The sequence below is a fragment of the Sciurus vulgaris genome, assembly GCF_902686455.1.
Source record: "Sciurus vulgaris genome assembly, chromosome: 18".
Lineage (NCBI taxonomy): Eukaryota > Metazoa > Chordata > Mammalia > Rodentia > Sciuridae > Sciurus > Sciurus vulgaris.
In genome coordinates, this window is record NC_136479.1 from 20,549,985 (window position 1) to 20,570,051 (window position 20,067).

Below are 20,067 nucleotides of genomic sequence, written 5' to 3' on the forward strand. Positions count from 1 at the left end.
TCGTATGTGTGCGTGTGACCTTTTTTGGATTAAAGGGCCATAGTCCTATTCAGGGGAATCATTTTCTGACAGGTTTTAGAAATCACAAATGGATTTTGCAATTCATTAAATAGTTTCTGAATACATCAAATGATCTTATAAAATTTCTTCATTCTGTTAATGTTGTAAAATAGATCACTGGTTTTCTAATGTCAAACTAATCATAAATTCCTAAAATAAGCAAAGGGGATAATGATACATTGTCTTTGTATATATCATTAGATTCGTTAGTATTTTGTGTAGGAGTTTTGCATTTTATTTATGATAAAGATTGACCTACAACTTTACTTTCTTTTAATGTCAACTTTTGCTACCCAGCTTGTTTTTAATTCCAACATTTAGTTCATTTACCCTTAAGGAATGTACTATGTTTGGGATTAAGCCCAGCATCTTGCTATTTATTTTTTATCCTATCTGTTCTTTATCACTTTTTTCTCCTTTGCCCATTTTTTAGAATAACCAACTTTTAAAAATTATTACTCTATGACCTTTTTAGTTTTTTACTTCTTTGATAATTCTTTTTGTGATTATCTTAAGGAGTAGAACAAGCATAGTTAATTTTTTAAAAGCTCTACCTTAAATCAGTATTTTATCTTTTCCTAGATACTACAATAGTCTTTAACTTTGTTCACCTCTTCTTACCTTGGGGATATCATGATCGTGTATTTTTAAAATTGATCCTTTGTAGTTACATGAGACAGTAGAATCCATTTTGATATAATTGTACAAGTATGGAATAGGTATTATTCCATTCTTGGTATTATCCCCATACTTGTGGCTGTATCCTACACATAAACTCCTTAATATGTTGCCTTAGTACATTTACAATTAAAATTGATCTTTACTTAGAACACTCTCCGTGGTTCATCATCGTGTCCTTAGTACACTGATTCCCATCAGGAATTATTTTCTTTTATCTAAAACAACTCACGCTACTCTTTCTTCCGCTCAGGTCGGCCAGCGACAAACTGTTCTGTTGTTCTTCACTCGTTCTGACTGAATAAACCTTTTTTCTCTCTTCATTTTCAAAACCTCGTGGTCCTGACACATTCCAGGTACTTCCCCTCTTTCAGGCACAGCACTCCATGGACTTGGTGGCTCTCCCAAGCTGCGTGACCGTCTGGACTCCAAAACAGCTGTCACTCCAGAATTCAACCCTGTCCACCCCATCATTCCTCCACAGCCTCCGTCCTGGGAACCTACTCCTGTCTCTGCGGATTTGCCGCTTGGTGACGTTTCCTACAGAGGAAGCGTACCTTACCCTCTGGGACCTTTGTGTCTGACTTCTTCAGCACCGATTTTCACAGTGGTCATTTGAAGCAGACCCGTCACCCCATTCCTATTGGTGGCTAAATGGTATTCCATGAGCAGATAGCCTACCTTGTGTTTATCCCATCACATATACAGAGACACACACCACGGTGGCTTCATCCATCCATCTGTTGAGGGACACCTAGGTGGCTCCAGAGCTTAGCTATTGTGAACTGAGCTGCTATGAACATTGACGTGGCTGGTCACTGTGGTCTGCTGATCTGAAGTCCTTTGGGTGTAAACCGAGGAGTGGGACAGCTGGGTCAGATGGTGGGTCCATTCCAGGTGTTCTGCGGGACGGCCACACTGCTTTCCAGAGTGGCAGGCTCTGGGCGGCTCCCCTGGGGCTCTTGGGCAGCACGCGGCTCGGGCCTGTCTCCGTTCTTCTCACAGCCTGCCTGGGAGCCGGGAGCTTGGTCCCTGGTGGCTCTGTGACTTTTTGAGAAACTGCAACGGTTTCCATTCTCCACGCGCCCTCGGGTCTCACCCCCCACTCGATGCTGCTTCTTGCGGGCGACGGTGGCTTCGCTATCCTAGAAGCAGGGAGTGGACTTCATCGCTGTGTCTCTGTTTGCGTCTCCCTGACGACCAGGGTGACTTTTCTTGCGTTCATTTGTGCTTCTTCTGTGGAAAAACGTCTGTTCAAATCTCTGGCCCTTTTTCAAATTGGACCTTAGAGTTTTAGATGTGTAGTTGCCAGAGTTCTGCGTGTGCACTGATCCCGAGAACGCTAGGCCTTTCCCATGCGCGTGCTCTGCGGAGACTTTTGACCATTCCGAAGCTTGTCTTTTCACTATATATACATATTTTTTTTTAAACTTGGAATTGAACCCAGGGGCCCTCGACCACGGAGCCGCGTCCCCAGCCCTATTTTGTATTTTATTTAGAGACTGAATTGCTTAGCGCCTCACTTTTCTGAGGCTGACTCTGGACTCCTGATCCTCCTGCCTCAGCCTCCCGAGCTGCTGGGATCACAGGCGTGGCCCACTGCACCTGGCTCACTTTCTTTCTTTTTTAACCTTTATTTGTTTATTTATTTCTATGTGGTGCTGAGAATCAAACCCAGTGCCTCACACGTGCTAGGCAAGCGCTCTGCCACTGAGCCCCACCCCCAGCCCCTCGCTTTCTTAATAGCGTTTTTGAAGCACAAACATTTTAAATTTTGATGTAGTCCAGTATATCTATTTTTCTTTATTTGTGCTTTTGGTGTCACATTTCAGAAACCATTGCCTGCTACAAGGTCACAGAGATTTACACCTGAGTTTTATTTGAAGATTTTAGTAATAACTTTACCTTTTGCATCTAGATCTTTTATCCACTTTGAGTTAATGTTTTATGTTTTATTATATTACATGTCCAGTTTCAACAGTACCCTGTGCTTTATAGACTATTCTTTTAACCATTGTCTTGGCGCCCTTGTCAAAGACCAATTGCAAAGATGCATGTCTGTAATCAGACTGAGGAGGCTGAGGCAGGAGGATTGCAAGATGGAGGCCAGCCTCAGCAACTTTGGTATTCCCCCCCCCCCCCAAAATCATATTATCCAAAAATAGAAATGGTTTACCTCTTCCTTTTCAATCTGGATGTCTTTCATTTCTTCTTCTTGCTTAATTGCCTTGGCTAAAAAGTTCTAGTAAAATGTTTCACAGACTTCACGGGGCTGGAAACCTTGTCTTGTTTATAATCTTAGGAATAAAGTTTTCAAGTTTTCATGATTATGTATGCTATTAATGGTGGGAGTTTCATAGAATCCTTTACCATATCGACCTCACCTTCACCTTTTAAAGGATGTTTGTGCTGGACATAAAACTCTAAACTGATTTTTAAATTTTTTTCAGCTTTTAAAGATCTTGTCCCATTGTCTCCTCTTATAATGTCCCTTGAGAATTCAGCTGATAGTCTTATTTCTCCTTTGAAGGCAAAATGTCTTTTTTCTCTGTAGTACTTTTAGTATGTCTTGTTTTTAATTTTTAAAGTTTTTCTGCGGTGGGCCTAGAAGTGTTTTCTTGGTATTGATCTTTTTGGGGGTCCACAGAGCTTTTGGAACCTCGGGGTTAATGTCTTGTTAGCTGGGGAAGGAGCTTACCCAGGATCCGCTCGTTCTCTCTCCTCTCCTTCTTAACCAGTCACACACGTGCTCGACCTTACATGCTCTCTCATATGTTTCTTTTGCTACTTTCTGTCTTTTTAAACTTTTTCCTCTGAAAAATTCAGTGCAGGTGTTTTCTGTTGAGGAGTCTTCAGCTCACTAGTCCATTTCTTCAGCACTTATTCTATCTTTCATTTCTAGGATTCCTACTCTTTTTTAAAAAAATTATTTTGGTACCAGGGATTGAACCCAGGAGCACTTGACCACTGAGCCACGTCCCAGCCCTTTTTATATTTTATTTAGAGACAGGGTCTCACTGAGTTGCTTAGGGCTCCATAAGTTGCTGAGGCTGGCCTCAGACTTGCAATCCTCCTGCCTCAGCCTCCCCAGCCGCTGAGATGACAGGCATGCGCCATGGCACGCAGCCTGTGAGAGTCTGGATATACAAAAGGGTTTAAATAGAAATGTAATCAACACCCAGCGAGGTTTCACCCAACTGTTGAGACCCCTGGGGACCCTTTTTCTCATGAGACCCCTTTTCCCACTTCTCCCCTCCGTGGATTCCTCGTGCCTTTGTGACGTGGGTCTGTTTGCTTACACTACCGCTTCCTGTGGTCTGAAGCGGTCACGATGGTGTCATGCACGTGCCGTTCTGTCTCACTCCATGTTTTCTTTGTGAGTCACCAGCCGCGCCGTGTGCAGCTAATGACTCACTTACACACCGAGCCACTGGGTCACTATTTATTGTTTTCCATCCTCCTGATGATGAGCATTTAGGTTGCTCCTAACTTTTCACTTTCAAAGAAGCAACGCTGCTGTAGACACCCTTGCAGGTGAAGAGTGTTTTGGAGGGTATAGAGGGTGACATTGCCAGGCCTCGGGAAGGCGCTGGCCTGCTTCCTTGGCTCCTGACAGGCGACTCTGTATGGAAGGGGCATGGATATTGGCGGCAGCACTGATTTACGTTTCCACTGGTGTGAATGGGATTCCAGCATCCCCAGCAGCGTGCATCGCAGGCTGAGCTTCTAGTTCTCTGCCGATCTGATGACATTTAAATGGTCTGTCATTGTGGTTTTTATTTGCATTTCTCTGCACTTCGGTTCTCCATAGCTCCTACTTCAGCCTGATTTCCTACCCCCAAGCCTCTCAGCTTCCCCTAGAATGTCCCGAAATTTGGCCAAATTTGAATCTGAATGACTACAACCCCAGAAATCATGTCTCAGCACTGGGGCCTGGAGGACAGATGCTTGCACCAGGCTCCTCATGCAGGATGCTTTCTGCGCTCCCAACAGACCCCCAGCAAAGATCCACGACCCCCATTTTATACATGAGAAAACAGAATCAGAAGGGTCAGGTAACTTGCCCAAGGACACACAGCGGGGATGCAGTCGGCTCCAAGACAGGGACTCTGATCTGTTCTGGAAGAGACTGTGGAGGGGCTGCTGCAGGGATCCCAGGAGGGAAGACGCAGGACACTTCTGTGCTTCCTCTGGGAAGCGCAGCAGGTGTGGCCTGGTTACATCTGTGGAGGAGGTTGCGTGGCCCTCTGGAGCCGGCTTGAGTGGGAGACTCGGAGGGCGGATTCAGGGCAGAGAGGGAGGCGGCCGGGGGTCCCCAGGCGGAGCCCTGGGATCTGGAGGAGGGGTGGAGAAGCTCTGTGTGCAAGGCTAGTGCTCCCCAGATGCGGCGGCCTCGTTGACCGGATCCTGCGGAGGGAGCGGGGGCGTGGGACCTTCTGGGCCTTCTTTACTGGCCGCGTCGCGCACGGAGCAAGAGCCTCCATTTGGACCTGGTTCTGGTTGCTCCTCCCTCTCCCCCTTTCAAACCAGGACCAGCTGGATCTGCAGCTCCTGTGAGTGGCAGGCAGGTCGCAGGTCCCGGGTCTTCCTGGGTCTCCCCTTCCCACGCCCTGTGGCTCGCGTCTGGGACGCTGATGGTCTTGCTCACCCCTCAGGTGAGGCTGCCACAGGCCGGGCTCTCTTCCAGGTGCTTTGCAGGAGGGGCTAATGGAGTCCCCAGGGTCCTCGGCTGTCACTGCCCACAGAGCTTAAGTGCCCTGCCAGGCCGCAGCCCCTCGGCGTCAGTGCAGGGTTAGCGGGACACCGGCTGTCTGCAGCGGGAGTCCGGCACCCTGGCCGAGCACCTCATGGCTCGCCGCCGCCACCTCTGCTTCCACGCTGTCCAGTCACAGCCGCAGGTGCAGCGCCTGTGATTGCGCCCATTTCAGAGATGGCGCCTGAGGCCAGAGAGCGGGAGGACCTGTGGGAGGATTTTGCTCCCCGATCCTCAAGTTCCAGCGCACCTTTCTCCTCCTCTGCATCAGATATCCTTGGTTCACACAACAGAAATACGGTTTGACACAGCTGAGCAAAAGAGGGCCTTTCCGGCTCGTGTCAATGAAAGGTCCAAATGCGGACATCAGGTATGGCTGGATCCAGGTCCTCAAGGGCTGCTGTGGGGACTCTGGGTCGGTGCTTCACTGTATTTTCATCCTTTCCAGCCAGGCTTTAAGAGGTGACCGACCTGGCTACAAGCTTCTAGCAGGTACCCCAAAAAGTCCCTCTGCTAAAGTTCCAGAGGAAAAAAGTCCCAGGACCCCTGACATTGGCCTTGGCTGGCTTCATGTCCATCCTGATCCAATCTCTGTGGCAGGGCCTTCATGACAAGTGGGGTCCTGGGATGGGCCGGGCCTGGGTCAGGTGCCCTCTCTGTGGGGCAGAGGGTGGAGTCAGGTGCCACAAACTACGTCGTGGGCTCCAGGGTGCGGAGCACCTGGTAGCGAGGAGAAGCCCCGGGCAGGCAAGCCAGCCTCCTGCAGGCCCGGGAGTTGGGTGCGCGCAGAGCTGGTAAGGAATGGAGGCGGAGGAGCCTTGGTCCCGGGCTAAGGAGGCTTGTTCCTGTGGCGGAGATGGAGCACTGGGCAGGGACATGGACGGAGCTGTGCCTGTCTGGGGTCGGATCCGAGCTGTGGACCCACCAGTTCAAGGCAGAGCAAACAGGCGTCTGAGTCCACATTCTGCTGCTTATAACAAAACACCTGAGGTCTGGGGTTTTGTTTTGTTTTGTACTGGGGATTGAACCCCAAGGTGCTTAACCACTGAGCCACATCCCCAGTCCTTTTTCTATTTTATTTAGAGTCAGGGCCTCACTAGGTTGCTGAGGCTGGCCTCCAACTTGTGATCCTCCTGCCTCAGCCTCCCTAGCTGCTGGGATTACAGACCTGCACTTTTGTGCCTGGTCAATCTGGTCCATTTTAAAAGTCAATATGGCTCAGGTGCTGGAGGCAGGGAGACCAAGAGCGAGGTTCTGGCATCTGCTCAGCCTCCGGGGAGGGCCTCATGCTGCACCCCTGTGGCGGACGGGTCACAGGTGGGACAGAGCGAGTGCGCCAGCTCTTCCTTTTCCGAAGCCACTGATGCCGTCTCACCCTAAGTGCCCCTTCAGGCCCCCAGTACCGTCCATCCACAGGTGACTTTGGGGATAAGCTCCCAGCACATGAACTTTGGGGGACACGTTCCACATCACAGCACAAGGCTCCTGAAGGTGGCCGGGGGGCGTTTGTTCTAAGCTTCTTTTATTTGAATGGCGATGCAGTTCATTTTAAAGTGCGTCAGAGAAAAACAAAAAAAGTAGTGGGACATGTGTGATTTATTAGGATGAGGCTGGTCTTGAATTTCTGGGTGAGTCTGCTTAAAGAAAACAGAGCGAACGAGCCACGAACCGCACGTGCCTGCGTGCCTGCCGCCAGGATTTTGAAAGTGAGAAGGCTTGGAAACTCGGCTAGCTGGGCCCGGGAGCTTGCTTTTCTGAGGTTCCACGTTCTGTCGCGAGCACAGCTCAGGGCTTATGGTCAGAGGGCACTGTCAAGGGTGTCCTGCAGATCACCTCTGTCAATTCTCATGGAGCCCTGGAGGTCTCCACTTTATGAGGCCCAGAGAGGGCCAGCGACTGGGCTGCCGCCACACAGCAGTACTGGGAAAGGCCCTGCTGCACGTCTGTGCCCTTCACCACTGCTTCCTTGGGGACTTTGTTAAAAGGTCACACAGAACTGTCGATGGGGCCAGAGTCAGGTCTGGGGACCCCCATCAAGGAACTGCTATCGAGGAGTCGGGGATAGAAACTGAGGAGAGCTGTGTGTGGGACTGGACCCCTGGTCATCCCTCTGGGCCCAGCGCCCGTGGCAACCCTCCTGGAGGGGCTGATCTGGGTGGGGCTCCAGAGCCTGGGCAGGTGGCCCCACTGGCCGCTGGTGACCCCTCCCCTAACAGACCCAGAACTGGCCCCTTTAATAAGCCCAGTTCCAGAAGCGCCTGGCGTGCCCAGCCTGGCGGGCCGTTCCTCTGCCCCGGGCCTCAAAGGCTACTCTTCCCAGACAAGCTCATCTGGTCTCCAGAGAGGGCCCTTCTCCATCTCGGTCAGGACCAGGGAGCCCAGGCCGCCCTTTCTCGGTTGGGCCTGGGTCTCCTGGTGCGCTCCCCAGGGGGCTAACCTGGGCTGGGTGATGGAGTAAGAAGCCTCACCCGGGGGCTAGCCTCATCCTGTGCGCCGCGTCGTCTCCTCCGCGCTGCCCTGGATTCCCACTTAGGGTGAAGCCAATTCTTGGGCCAACGCCAACACGGGAAAGGCCAGACTGCCATCGGCGAAGCCCCTTTGCCGAGTGGGTGCCCACCCTCCCCTCCTGTCTACGGCGGGCCGAGGCGCATCCTTGTCATTGCACCATGCTCCCCCGGGCTGGGCAGAGGCGGAGAAGGGCAGCCCCTCCTCAAGTTCTCCTGCTGGGGGCAGGACTCTGGGGGAGGACCTCGCCTTGGCGGAGGGCAGGAGGCCGGGCTGCCCTCACCCCGCGGATCCCTCAGAGACCCGTGGGATTCTGCAGGAAGCCGGCCCAGGGAGGGCCCAGGGTTGGAGGCTGTGCCCGCTGCCCCCAGCTCACCGCCCGCGTGTCTTGCAGGCCCCAGGACTCAGCATGCCGTGTGGCTGGGCGCTGCCCTTTCTCCTGCTGCTGTTCCAGGGTGGTAAGTAGCTGCCCCCGATCTGCACGTGGCCAGGGTCCCCTCCTCCCCCCCACAAAGCCCAGCACGGATCCTGGGCGGTTGGGACCCAGCATCGACGGCATCTGTCCACTTGAGGCCGATACAGCTTCAGTGGTTGGCCCTCCATTAACCAGAACCCAGCTGACCAAAGCGCTCCATTAACCAGAAGCGGCCGCCTGAGGCTGGAGTGGCCCGCGCAGGGGTGTGGGGCTTCAGTCTCCCCGGGGTGCGCTGTGTCGTCCTTCATTCCTCTGCCGGCGGCCTCGGCTGGCTCCCGACCCCCAAGGGGGAAGTCCTGCCTTCCGTCCAACCTCTGTCCCTCCCGTGTAAGGACTTTGCTCAGAGATGCTCTCGGGCAGTCTCTGGACCCTCCGTGGGCCCTGGGGCTTCTCCCTCAAATCAAAGGGAGCCCAAGGGCTGGAGTCCACTCCGGAGGTCCAGAGGTGGACCTGAGGCCACAGGGAGCAGCAGGCAGGAGTCCTCCTGAGGAGGCTGCCCAGGGCGGAGCCCAGGAGGCCTTCCTGGTGAGGAGGCCCAGGCCCGGGCAAGCTGGAGGCCGGCGGAGGCGGAGGGGAACTCTGCCCGGCTCCGCTGACTCAGAAGCTCTGCTCTGGGTTTTACCCGAAGCCCAGCGCCGCAAATAGCTCCTCAGGAAACAGATGTGGAGCTTGCTATTCTCCGTTCTGAGGGGCAGCACCCGGCCCGGCTCTGGGAAGCCTCTGGGTCCCCGGCATGTGCCACACCCAGGGGAGCAAGGAACAAGCCTTGAACTTCACCTCCTTCCGTTCTCCTGCCGGCCGGAGACCCGTGTCGCAACAGCGCCCTGTTCTCAGTTAAGGCAACTGAGGCTGGGTGAACAGGGTCAGGGGTCACGGCCACGCAGCTGGACGGCGGCAGAGCGGAGAGGGGCGCCTGGCTCTCCTGGGCTGTCTGGGCCCGTTTGTGCTGCTGAACAAAAGATAAAGGGTGGAGGTTGATTTCTCACAGTCCTGGAGACTGGGAAGTCCAAGGTCAAGGCCTCGACTTCCAAGATGGCGCCCTGAACGCCTCTTGGCCAGGCTTTGAGGCGTCAGCTGCAGAGCTCTGGTGGCTTCCCGAGGTCCTGGCCCTCCCGTGGGAGGAGGGCATCTCCGCTGCCGCAGCCCACCCTGCGTCTGGGGCTCAGGACCTGAGTGGGCTGTCCTGAGGAGGGACAGGGGCTCAGATGGGGACAGCGTGGTTTAAACCACGTCACATCGGGGGTGACGTGCCACCACGGCCGGTCTCGAAACACTGGGACTCGCTCGAGCGTCCCCAGGTGACGGGGTCCCTGTGTCCTGGGCCTATTCGCGGGGCCCCGGGGCCGCCCGATGCACCCTCCGGCCGCCAGCCGGCCCCACAGCCCCCGCTCCCCACCCTGCAGGCTGGGGCTGCTCGGACCTGGTGTGTCACTCTGACTACCTCCAGACGGTCACCTGCGTCCTGCAGACCTGGAGCCCCCGCCCCGGCTCCCTCGCTCTCACCTGGTAAGTGGCCCTGGGGACGCTCCTCTGGGCTCCTATGGGGCTGGGTGGGGCTGGGCCCGGAGACCACGGCCAGGCTGGAGCGGCCCTCTGCGCGGCAGGCGGGTCAGCGGTCAGCAGAGCAGGGGCTGCGCAGGGCCCCTCAGCCCTTTCACTCCAAGAAAGACCCCGCGAGCGGGCGCCACTGTGCCCACCTTGCTGATGACCACTCCGGCCTACAGGACTGCCCGGGGCTGGGCCAGGGGCCACACTCTCATGCCCACGCAGGCCCGACTGGTCTTGAGGCCCTGGGACAGCCAGTCTCCCACAAGACTGTCCAGGCCCTGAGTAGGTCTCAGGTCCCCTGCCACATGCTTCCCCTGAGCTATGGATCACGTCCTTCCCTCACAGTGATCACACTCGTTTCCCAGGTGAGGACGATGAAGGTCAGAGAGGTTAAGCAACTGGCCCAAGGTCACACAGCCAGTGAGTGGTAGAGGTGGGATTCAAATCCACCTAAAGTTACTAAGATAACTTAAAATTCCGGGGTCCTTATTCATCCATGTGCCACTCGGGACACAAAACAGCTGCCTTTCATTCTGTCACCTGATCCACTCATTCACTCAAAGCATATTAATTAAGGTCCTGCCAGAGGCATTGTGGGTACAGGGGATGCAGCGGGGCTCAAGACTGCAAAGGTCACAGTCAAGGTCACCTGCAAGGTTTGGAGCTGACATAGGGCAGAGGGGCAAACGTCCCGCATGAGAAGAGGCCACCAGAGGCTGGGAAAGCTATTCCAGGAATAGGGCAAGAGCCAGCGAGTCCGAGGAGTAGGAAGAGGACCACAGGGTAGGAGCCAGGTCAGCCCGGGGAGAGGTGCCCCAGGGCCAACGTGCTGGGTGGGAGTGAACAGGGGCCCCCAGAGGCTTTAGGGAGGGGGACGGGGGCTTTTAAAGGCCCCCCTGGCTGCTGTAGGAGCCCGCCCATCCAGATTGGTGTTCAGACCCTGGACACGTAGGTAAGGATGTAACTAGCCGGTGAACTCCTACACATACTGCAAAACCCATCCCTCTGCCCAGCGGGAGTTAAAAAACCAGAGCATCTCTCGCAGCCGCATCCCACAGGCTTCCCTCGCTCTCCTGGGCAGGGCTGAGGCTCGCTTGGGTCTTCAGCGGGTGCCATGACTGGACAGAAAGGAAGCACGGACACCCCAAGTGCTCAGCCCCTTTCTGTAGGGCTGCCATCCGGTGGTGGAACCGAGCAAGTCCTGATCCAAATGAGCGAGGCCCGGATTCCCAAGACCCACACGAGGAGGGGAGAGTCCCGGCCAGGGCGTGCGCCCCGCCCGGACCACCCCTCAGGGCTGCTGCAGCGGAGGGAGCCTCCCTGGAGGGGCTGCTGGACCAGACCCGGGCCCACCTCCAAGGCCCCTCCCAGCCTGAGCGCCGGGCATCTGGCCCAAGCACGGGGCCTGGCCTCCGGCGGTGACCGGCCTCCAGCGGTGACCGGCCTCTGTCTCCTCCAAGGCAAGACCAGTATGGAGAGCTGGAGGACCAGGTCACCTCCTGCAGCCTCCACAGGTCCAGCCACAACGCCACGCACGCCAAGTACACGTGCCACATGGAGGTGTCGGTCTTCATGCCCGACGACGTCTTCAGCGTCAGCGTGACAGACCAGTCCAGCAACGACTCCCGCGAGTGCGGCAGCTTTGTCCTGGCTGACAGCAGTGAGTACCCTCGGGCCCTGGTGGGGGACCCCGGCGGGGCTGGGCCCAGCTCCCTGCCCTCCGGCCGCTCCCCGCTCCATCAGAAAGGGTGTCGCGGCCCTTGCCACCCCTTAGGAGCCTGCCCTTGGGCGCTCTTCTTTATACTAGGGTGTGATGGGTTGTATGAGGTTGGGCCTCGACCCCTGAGAGAAGCAGTGGAGGTCTGGAGAGAGCCGGGCTGGGGCCAGGACTCCGGGCTTTGGTCCTGGCTGGGCCCTGCCGGTCGGCGTGGCTTTGGACAAGGTGTGTGTCGCGCCTGGGGCTGCTTCCCGTGTGCGGAGAGGAGGCCCTTCCCACACCGGCCCTCTGGGATGCCGGAGGAGCCACCTGGTCACACCAAGGGCCTGCGACCCCCTCCTGGGCCTAGTGAGGCTGGAGGGTCCCCTGGCCTGGAGGTGGGGTCCCGGGAGCAGGAGGGCCAAGGGATCCCGTGTCCGTGAGCCAGAGCCAGGGCTGGCCAGGGAGGGTCTGGAGGGGACTTTGGCTTGAGTGTGTGTCTGTGTGTGTGTGTGTCCCCGTGTGTGTGTCCCTGTGTGTGTGTCTGTGTCCCCGTGTGTGTCCCCGTGTGTGTCTGTGTCCCCGTGTGTGTCCCTGTGTGTGTGTGTGTCCCCGTGTGTGTGTGTGTGTGCATGTGACTGTACATCTGTGTGTGTCTGTGTGTGTGTGTCGGTGTGTCTGTGTTCTATGTGTCTGTGTCCCCGTGTGTGTCCCTGTGTGTGTGTCCCCGTGTGTGTGCCCCCGTGTGTGTGTGTGTGTCCCCGTGTGTGTCCCCATGTGTGTCTCTGTGTGTGTGTCCCCATTGTGTGTGTGTCCCCGTGTGTGTGTGTGTGTGTGTGTGTGTGTGCACGCTCCTCCTGCCCTGCAGCCACAGCCCTAGTCTGGGAGCCCCGTCCCTCGTCCCTCGTGGCAGGTGTGTCTGGGGTCCATGCTCATGTCTGGGGTCAGGTTGCTGAGGGAGATGGAGTGGCACCTCCAGGCTTCACACGCCTAGACACACCCACACGCTCACACTCAGGTTCAGCTCGCACCACACGGACCTGAACGCAGCCTTAACACGCCCACTGCGGGTTCCCCAAGCCCCAGCCTGCGAGGCATGGGCGCCGAGGCCTGAACCACACACACACACGCACACTCACATACACTCACTCACATGCACACACCTCGCACAAGCACGCACCCGTGTGCACACACTCACACGTTGGTGTGCACACACATGCTCACACTATCGCACACATGCTCACACACTTGCGCACACTCACAGTGAGGGGCGAGGCTCCGGCACACACACTGCCCCTCTGCCTGCCCTACACCTGTCCACCCGCCTCAGGAGCAGAGGAGAGGCCAGGGTGGGAGGGGACAGGGCGGCCACTCCCCCCTGCTGGGTGCTCCTAGTCACCTTTCTGTCAGGGTCTGAGGCCAGCAGGAGCCTCCCCTCCGGGCCTCCTTCCTCCTCCTGGGGCCTGGGCCTCCCTGCGCTGAGCTGCCCTGCAGGACCCCAGACTCACAAGCAGCCCTGGGCGTGTGCAGAGCGGTTCCACCACCTGGTCTCTCTCTGAACGGATCCCAGCACTCAGCGCAGGTCATGGGAGAAGCCCAGGGTCAGTCCCCGGCGGCCCTGGGGAAGCGGAAGAGCGATCAGGAACCATACGGGTGCCAAAGGGCCTGGATAGCAGCAGGTTGGAGGAAGCGCCTCGGGCGTCCGTGAGCCTGCGCCGCCTCCCCTCCAGCAGGTCGTCGCCCCAGCAGCCAGGTCCCTCTTGGAAGCCCCCAGAGGGCCGCGTGCTCACTCGGCAAGCATCTGTCCAGGCCTCTGTGCCCCAGGCGGGGTCCAGGAGCCAGCGGCAGACAGGGCCTCGTCCCGGGAACCCAGCACAAGCGGGATGGGAGGTGCAGCGCGGGCATAGGCAGGGCCGTTCTCGCCGGCAGGCGCTGGTCACTGGTTCCCGGTGGTCACCGCCTCCTGCTGTTTAGCTGGGCCCCTGGACTTCAAGGCCCCAAGAGGTGGAAACTGGTTCCCTGATCCAGGAGCGGGAGGTCAGGCTGTGTCCTGCTCAAGTTCATCGAGGGAGTTTGGGGTGGAGCAGACCTGGAGCGACTCTGACCCTCATCCGGGGACATCAGTGAGGCAGGGTGCTGGCCCAGAGCCAGCTGGGGCCTGGTCAGCGGGGTCTGAGGCAGAGGGCATCTGGCCAAGCTCAGGGGTCCCCGAAAGGGTCAGTCTGCCCACCACAGAGCAGCAGGGCAGCAGTCACTGTGGACGCGGGGTCTTCCTCTTCTTGGGGAAGCTGGGTGAAAGACACAAGGCTCCATCCTTTAGGACCAAAATTGAAAATGAATGGCTCAGGACGCACGTTCTTTAGAAGGTTTTTGCGTTAGACAGATAAGACTTGAGTGACAGGCCAGGAGAGGTCACTCAGCCTGTGAGCCCAGCGGCTCGGGAGGCTGAGGCAGGAGGATCACAAGTTCAAGGCCAGCCCCAGCAACTCAGTGAGGCCCTAAGCCACTTAGGGAGGCCCTGGGTCAAAACTTGAAAAGGGCTGGGGTGGGGATGGGTCCGTGGTAGGGCGCCCCTGGGTTCAGTCCCCCAAACAAACAAAAACAAACAGAAAACACGCTTCCTGCATCTTGTTTTCCCTTTAAGCCTGGGGACGGCCCTTTCTCTCCCATCGCCTCTCGCCTGCGCCCCCAATCTGAGTCCTGCCCGCAGACCGAGTTCGTACCCCACGCCTGGTCCCAGATCTTTCTCACCCTGCTTTATCCTTCTGGGTTTCCCTCCAAGTCAAGCCGGCTCCTCCTTTCAACGTGACCGTGACCTTCTCGGGACACTACAACATCTCCTGGTGCTCCGACTACGAAGACCCTGACTTCTACGCGCTCAGGGGCAAGATGCAGTACGAGCTGCAGTACAGGAACCGCGGGGACCCCTGGGCTCTGGTGAGGAAGCCGGGGGCGGCCGGCTTCGCGAGGGCGGGGGGAGAGCGCAGGCAGCCGGGGTGAGTGACAGGTGAGCTCCGCTCTCCGGACACACCAAGCATGGCGCCCACGCAGCACCACCCTGGGCCGGAGACCCCCGACCTCCCTGACCTTGTTTCCTCCCCAGCCCCCGCCCCATGCAACCATAATAGAAGAGGTTTCAGAAACTTCTCAAACCTTCTGGAACCTTCCACCTGCTTAGGATGGCCATAGTTGGAGAATTCCAGCCATATCGGAGGAGCCAGGGTTAGAGAGGCCATTGTTTCAAATGTGAAGGCCTCAGAGGTGTCCTGTGCTCAGAGGCCCGGCTGCTGGAGCGGCCTTCTGTTTAGAACGGCTGAATTAGCCAGCCAAGGCCCAGGCCCTGCAGAGAACGGCCACAGCTTGGGCCAGAGCCTGATTCCTGTCACAGGAGAAGGGACCCCGGCCCCTTCCGTGGGGGCTGCTGAGAGGCAGTTCCGTGAGGGGCAGGGGCTGGCTCAGAGGAACTCTGACCGCTGCGTCCTCTCTGTCCGGCAGAGCCCGGTGACAAAGCTGGTCTCAGTGGACACGAGGAGCGTCTCCCTCCTGCCCCAGGAGTTCCGCAAAGACTCCAGCTACGAGCTGCGGGTGCGGGCGGGGCCCCAGCCGGGCTCCTCCTTCCGGGGGACCTGGAGCGAGTGGAGCGACCCTGTCATCTTCCAGACCCCACCTGAGGGTAGGTGTGAAGCTGGAGGGGACATCCCACCCCTCGGACCGACTCTGGTGCCTGGTCCTCGTCCAGCCTCCCTGAGCCCTGGGAGGTGTCCATTCCCTCGTCCATCTCCAGATAGTCCCGGTGGGTGCAGCTGCTGCTTCTGGGGGGACATTTGACTCTGAAGTGAGGATTGTTATCCCCATTTAGCAAATTAGGAAACTAAGGCTCAGAGAGATGAAGTCTTTTTTTGGGGGGTGGGTACCAGGGATGGAACCCAGAGGTGCTTAACCCCTGAGCCACATGCCCAGCCCTTTTTAAATTTTATTTTGAGACAAGCCTTCCCTAAGTTGCTCAGGGCCTCACTAAGTTGCTGAGGCTGGCTTTGAACTTGCAATCCTCCCGCCTCAGCCTCCCAAGCTGCTGGGCTTACAGTAGGCAGAGATGAAGTCAGTTGCCTGGAGTGGTAGGGTTGGTTTTAGTCAGCTTTCCCTCACTGTGACGAAATACCTGAGATAATCAACTTCATAAACAAAAAGGTTTCAGAGGTTTCAGTCTGTGGTCGAGCGGCCTCTTGGCTTTGGGCCAGTGGCAGCAGAGTCCACCACGGCAGGAGTATAGGACAAAGGAGGTCCCTTACATCATGGAGGTCAAATATGAAGAGGAAGAGGAGCCAGGTTCCAGTGTCCCCTCCAGGCATGCTTCCAGGGACCCAGGTTCCTCCTAGAGACCTGGCCTCTTAAAGGTCCTCCCCAGCTCCCTACAGTGCCCCGGGCTGGGAACCACACCTTCTGCACGTGGCCTTGGGGGCACATTCCAGACCCAAACCACAGCAGGGTTGGAACAGGACCTGAACTCGGCTCCCTGTCGGTGTGAGGCACCTGCAGCCTCCAGCCCTTCACCCCACTCCCCTCACCCCCACCCCGTGCAACTTCCGAGAGAGGCTAACCCGGCATTGGCTTCCTCAGAGTCCAGGAAAGGCTGGGACGGTCACTTGCTGCTACTGCTCCTCCTCCTGGTCATCTTGGGCCCTGTCCTTGTCTTCCTGGGCCTGAAGATCCACCTGCCTTGGAGGTGAGGCTGGGGTCCTAAGCAGGGAAGGGGGATGAGGCACGGCCCCTCCAAGCAAGACCCTCCCGGGGCTGGGGGACAGGTCTGTCACCTTGATGGTGATGCTAAGGGCCAGCTCACATTGACCATGCACCGGGCCCCTGCAGAGCTCCCGCTTCACCCACAGCAGCCCACGAGCCTACACACCACAGGTACCCCTGCTTGACAAATGGAGAGGCCAAGGCACAGAGCCGTCAAGGAACTTGCCCAAAGCCACACAGCATTAAGCAGAGCGGGCAGGATGGAAACCTTGTGCTCTTGGTGGGGACCTCAGCTGTGATCTTGTTTGCTGAGTTTTAAGCTTTGAGGCCTGAGCAGCACCAGGGGCTGCCAGGTGGTGTGATATGCTTGTCCCCACCCCTCCACTCCTGCCTCCAGCCTGCTTCAGCTGAGGGCTTGCTTTGATCTGTTTTTGTTTTTCTTTTTTTGGCACCAGGGATTGAACCCTGGGGCGCTTAACCACAGAGCCACATCCCCAGCACTTCTTTGTATTTTATCTAGAGACAGTCGCTTAGGGCCTCGCTAAGTTGCTGAGGCTGGCTTTGAACTCGCGATCCTCCTGCCTCAGCCTCCCGAGCCCCTGGAATTATGGGCCTGGGCCACCGCGCCCGGCTTCGTCTGTTTTATAAGGGGTTCGCTGAGCGTGGCTACGAGACAGGATGCTGCTGATTGAAAGTAAACCCACCCACCCTGGCGGAGCGGGTGCCGCCCGCTGAGCCGGGGACGGCAGTGGTGGCAGAAGCTTTGCCAAGTGACAGGCATCAGGCGCGGGGCTCTGGGTCTGCAACCAGACACTGAGCAAAGATGGGGACAGAGGATCTGGAGGGGGCGATAAGGACCCCAGGAGAGCTCATCCGTGGACCAGTGGCCGGTCCTCCCCGCCCTGTGCAGCTGGCCCTGCTGGCCGTCCCTGGAGGGCGAGCTCAGGAGGGGCAGCAGCGTTGGCCAACAAGAGGCTGCAAACCCGTAAACTCCTCCTGTCTGCAGAGACGGCTGCTCCCACTTCACAGATGGGCAACGGAGGCTCCGGAGGGAGGGAGGTGCCGGGCTGGGTCTCGGAGGTGTGGAGTCTCCTGCAGGACAAAGTGGGGGCGCCTGAGAGGGAGGCCAGGCTGCCCCTGGCCGCCGTCACCGCCCGTTGATCTCTCCCCTCAGGCTGTGCAAGACGGTGTGGGCGCCGGTGCCTAGCCCCAAGAGGTTCTTCCAGCCCCTGTACGAGGGCCACAGCGGGGACTTCAAGGTGAGCAGCCCTGCGAGGAGCCCCTCACCCAGGCCCCCAGCCCCCAGGCCCAGAGCCGCTTGGCCTCGGCCGGTCCGGAGCCGGGCCTGGGCTCCCGGGCAGTGCCGGGCGCGGCGCCTCCCAGCCCCTGGGTGAAGCCCCCCCACCCCCCCGTCCTGGACCTGGGGACGCAGGGACGGGGTCCCGGCAAGACGAGGCCTGCGGCCACTCACACCCCTCCCTGCCCCCCGCTGGCACCCCCAGGAGGGGCCCAGGGAGGATGTGCGACAGGGCGGGTAGGGCAACCTGCAGGCTCCAAGTGACCTGGCCCTCGGACAACCTGGGGCATTGATTGAGCGCCTGCTGTCTACCTGGTGCTTCCTTTCTGCTCCCATTCTCCCAGCAGCCCCCGGGGCTCCAGGGGGAGACGGAGGCCCAGAGAGGGTGGCCGCCCTGTCGGGCAGGGGAGGAGCCTGCAGGCCCAGCCACGGGACCCACAGTCCCTCTTGCCTGAAGCTCACGTCACATTTACCGTGCCTTATCTCAGGCCCTGGTGTGGCACCAGCGACCCTGGGTCCTCGGTCAGGGGCTTCGTGCACATTGACCCAAGCCTCCGACACCCATGGCGGGTCCATTTTATAGGTGGGGAAACTGAGGTCCAGGGAGGGTAGAGAACTAGGTCGCAGCCACACAGAGGTCACTTCAGATCAGCCGGTGCTGAGACAGCCCTTCCCAGGGGATCTGCTCCCAGCTGGGGGACTCCTGTTGTTGGGGATCCTCTCTGCGGGTTGGAGGAGACTCCCACGTCCCGAGAGGGTCCCTGGCAGCTGAGGGAGGGTGTCCTCAAAGCTGAAGGGCTGCCCCTCTGTCCCGCATGGCCTGTCACCTGAGTCACTCGGCTCGTTTATTGTGCGCCTGCTGTGTCCATGAAGAGAGGAGGCGGGCTTCTGTGCTGGCCGAGGGCCCCCTCTGATGGGGACACCTAAGCAGGGGACACAGAGCCTGTGGAGCATCAAGGAGGAAGTGAGACGGGGGACCCAGCAGGGGTTCCGTCACCCAGACCCCCAGGCCCCCCAACCCTGTCACGGGGACTTGGGGACTCGGGAATTTTGTCCCTGCATCCGGCAGACCCCAGGCAACTGGCCACCCGTTGTCTGAGCAGGCAGGCCACTGAGGGCAGTGGCTGCCCACTGTAGTGGGGGCACAGGCTCAGAGTAGGGAAGGGACCGCAGTGGGGACCCGCGGAACAGGGGCCACCGTGAGGTCCCGATCCCTCCCTCTCCCTCCTCTCGCGTCTGTCTGTCTGTCCGCCCCCATGACGAGCGGTGTCTCTTCACAGAAATGGGTGGGCTCGCCCTTGTCCTCCTCCCGCCTGGAGCTGGGGCCCTGGAGCCCGGTGGCGCTCTCCCCGCTGGAGCTGCCTGACCACAGCCCCTCCCGGGGGCCGACCAAGGGGCCCGAGCCCCCGGGGCTGGCGGGGCCCGCAGACCTGCTGGAGGCCGACGGGGTGGCCGAGCCCAGCGCTGGCTGCTCGGAGGGCTCAGCTGATGGCGAGGAGAGGGACCGGCCCTACGGCCTGGTGTCCATCGACACGGTGACCGTGGTGGATGCAGAGGGGCCGTGCGCCTGGCCGTGCCACTGCAGGGACGACGGCTACCCAGCCCTGGACCTGGACGCCAGCCTGGAGCCCGGCCCGGGCCCAGAGGACCTGCTGTTGTGCACAGGGAGCCCCGTCCTCTCCTGCGGCTGCGTCTCGTCTGGTGGCCCCGGGCTGGGCGGCCTCCTGGACAGGCTGACGCTGACCCTGGCGGATGAGGACTGGGCCTCGGAGCCGCCCTGGGACGGTGGGCCTCCAGGAGGAGGCTCGGGGAGCGAGGCGGGCTCACCCAGCGCTGGCCTGGACATGGACACCTTCGACAGTGGCTTCGCGGGCTCTGACTGCGGCAGCCCCGTCGAGTGTGACTTCACCAGCCCCGGCGACGAGGGGCCCCCCAGGAGCTACCTCCGGCAGTGGGTGGTCCTGTCCCCTCCACCTGCAGGGCCCCAGGCCAGCTAGCCAGGCTGCCCAGCCGTCGGCACTGGCCACGTCACTGAGCCAACAGCAGAGACACGGTCACCTGGGCACTGGCAGGAGGAGGCCTTGAGCCTTTGGTTTACAGCGTGTGTGCGTGTGCGTGGCCGGCGGGCAGCGGCGTGTCCACGGGTGTGAGCGCCGACCTGGCTGTGACATGCCTGCTGCCCTCGCGGGAGCAGCCGGGACTCCCACCGCACTGGAAGGGCCTGCTCCCCGGGGCACATGGGTGTCTCTGGGCCCACAGAGCCTCCGAGCTCAGGCATGGCCTGTGACTGGTGCCAAGTCCAGACTCCAGGGTCC

General features: G+C 58.7%; 1 protein-coding gene across 1 annotated transcript in view; it reads left to right on the plus strand.

The window, feature by feature from the left end:
• IL21R (interleukin 21 receptor) overlaps positions 1–19,867 on the plus strand; it is a 29,719-nt gene extending 9,852 nt beyond the window's left edge. Inside the window, exons 2-9 of the mRNA XM_079121503.1 lie at positions 8,398–8,454; positions 9,875–9,977; positions 11,480–11,679; positions 14,498–14,652; positions 15,211–15,388; positions 16,333–16,438; positions 17,630–17,714; positions 19,033–19,867. Coding sequence (XP_078977629.1) covers positions 8,406–8,454; positions 9,875–9,977; positions 11,480–11,679; positions 14,498–14,652; positions 15,211–15,388; positions 16,333–16,438; positions 17,630–17,714; positions 19,033–19,749 — 1,593 coding nt within the window. The 5' untranslated portion in view covers positions 8,398–8,405 and the 3' untranslated portion in view covers positions 19,750–19,867. The remainder of the gene's footprint in view (positions 1–8,397; positions 8,455–9,874; positions 9,978–11,479; positions 11,680–14,497; positions 14,653–15,210; positions 15,389–16,332; positions 16,439–17,629; positions 17,715–19,032) is intronic.
• The last annotated feature ends 200 nt before the right edge of the window (positions 19,868–20,067 follow it).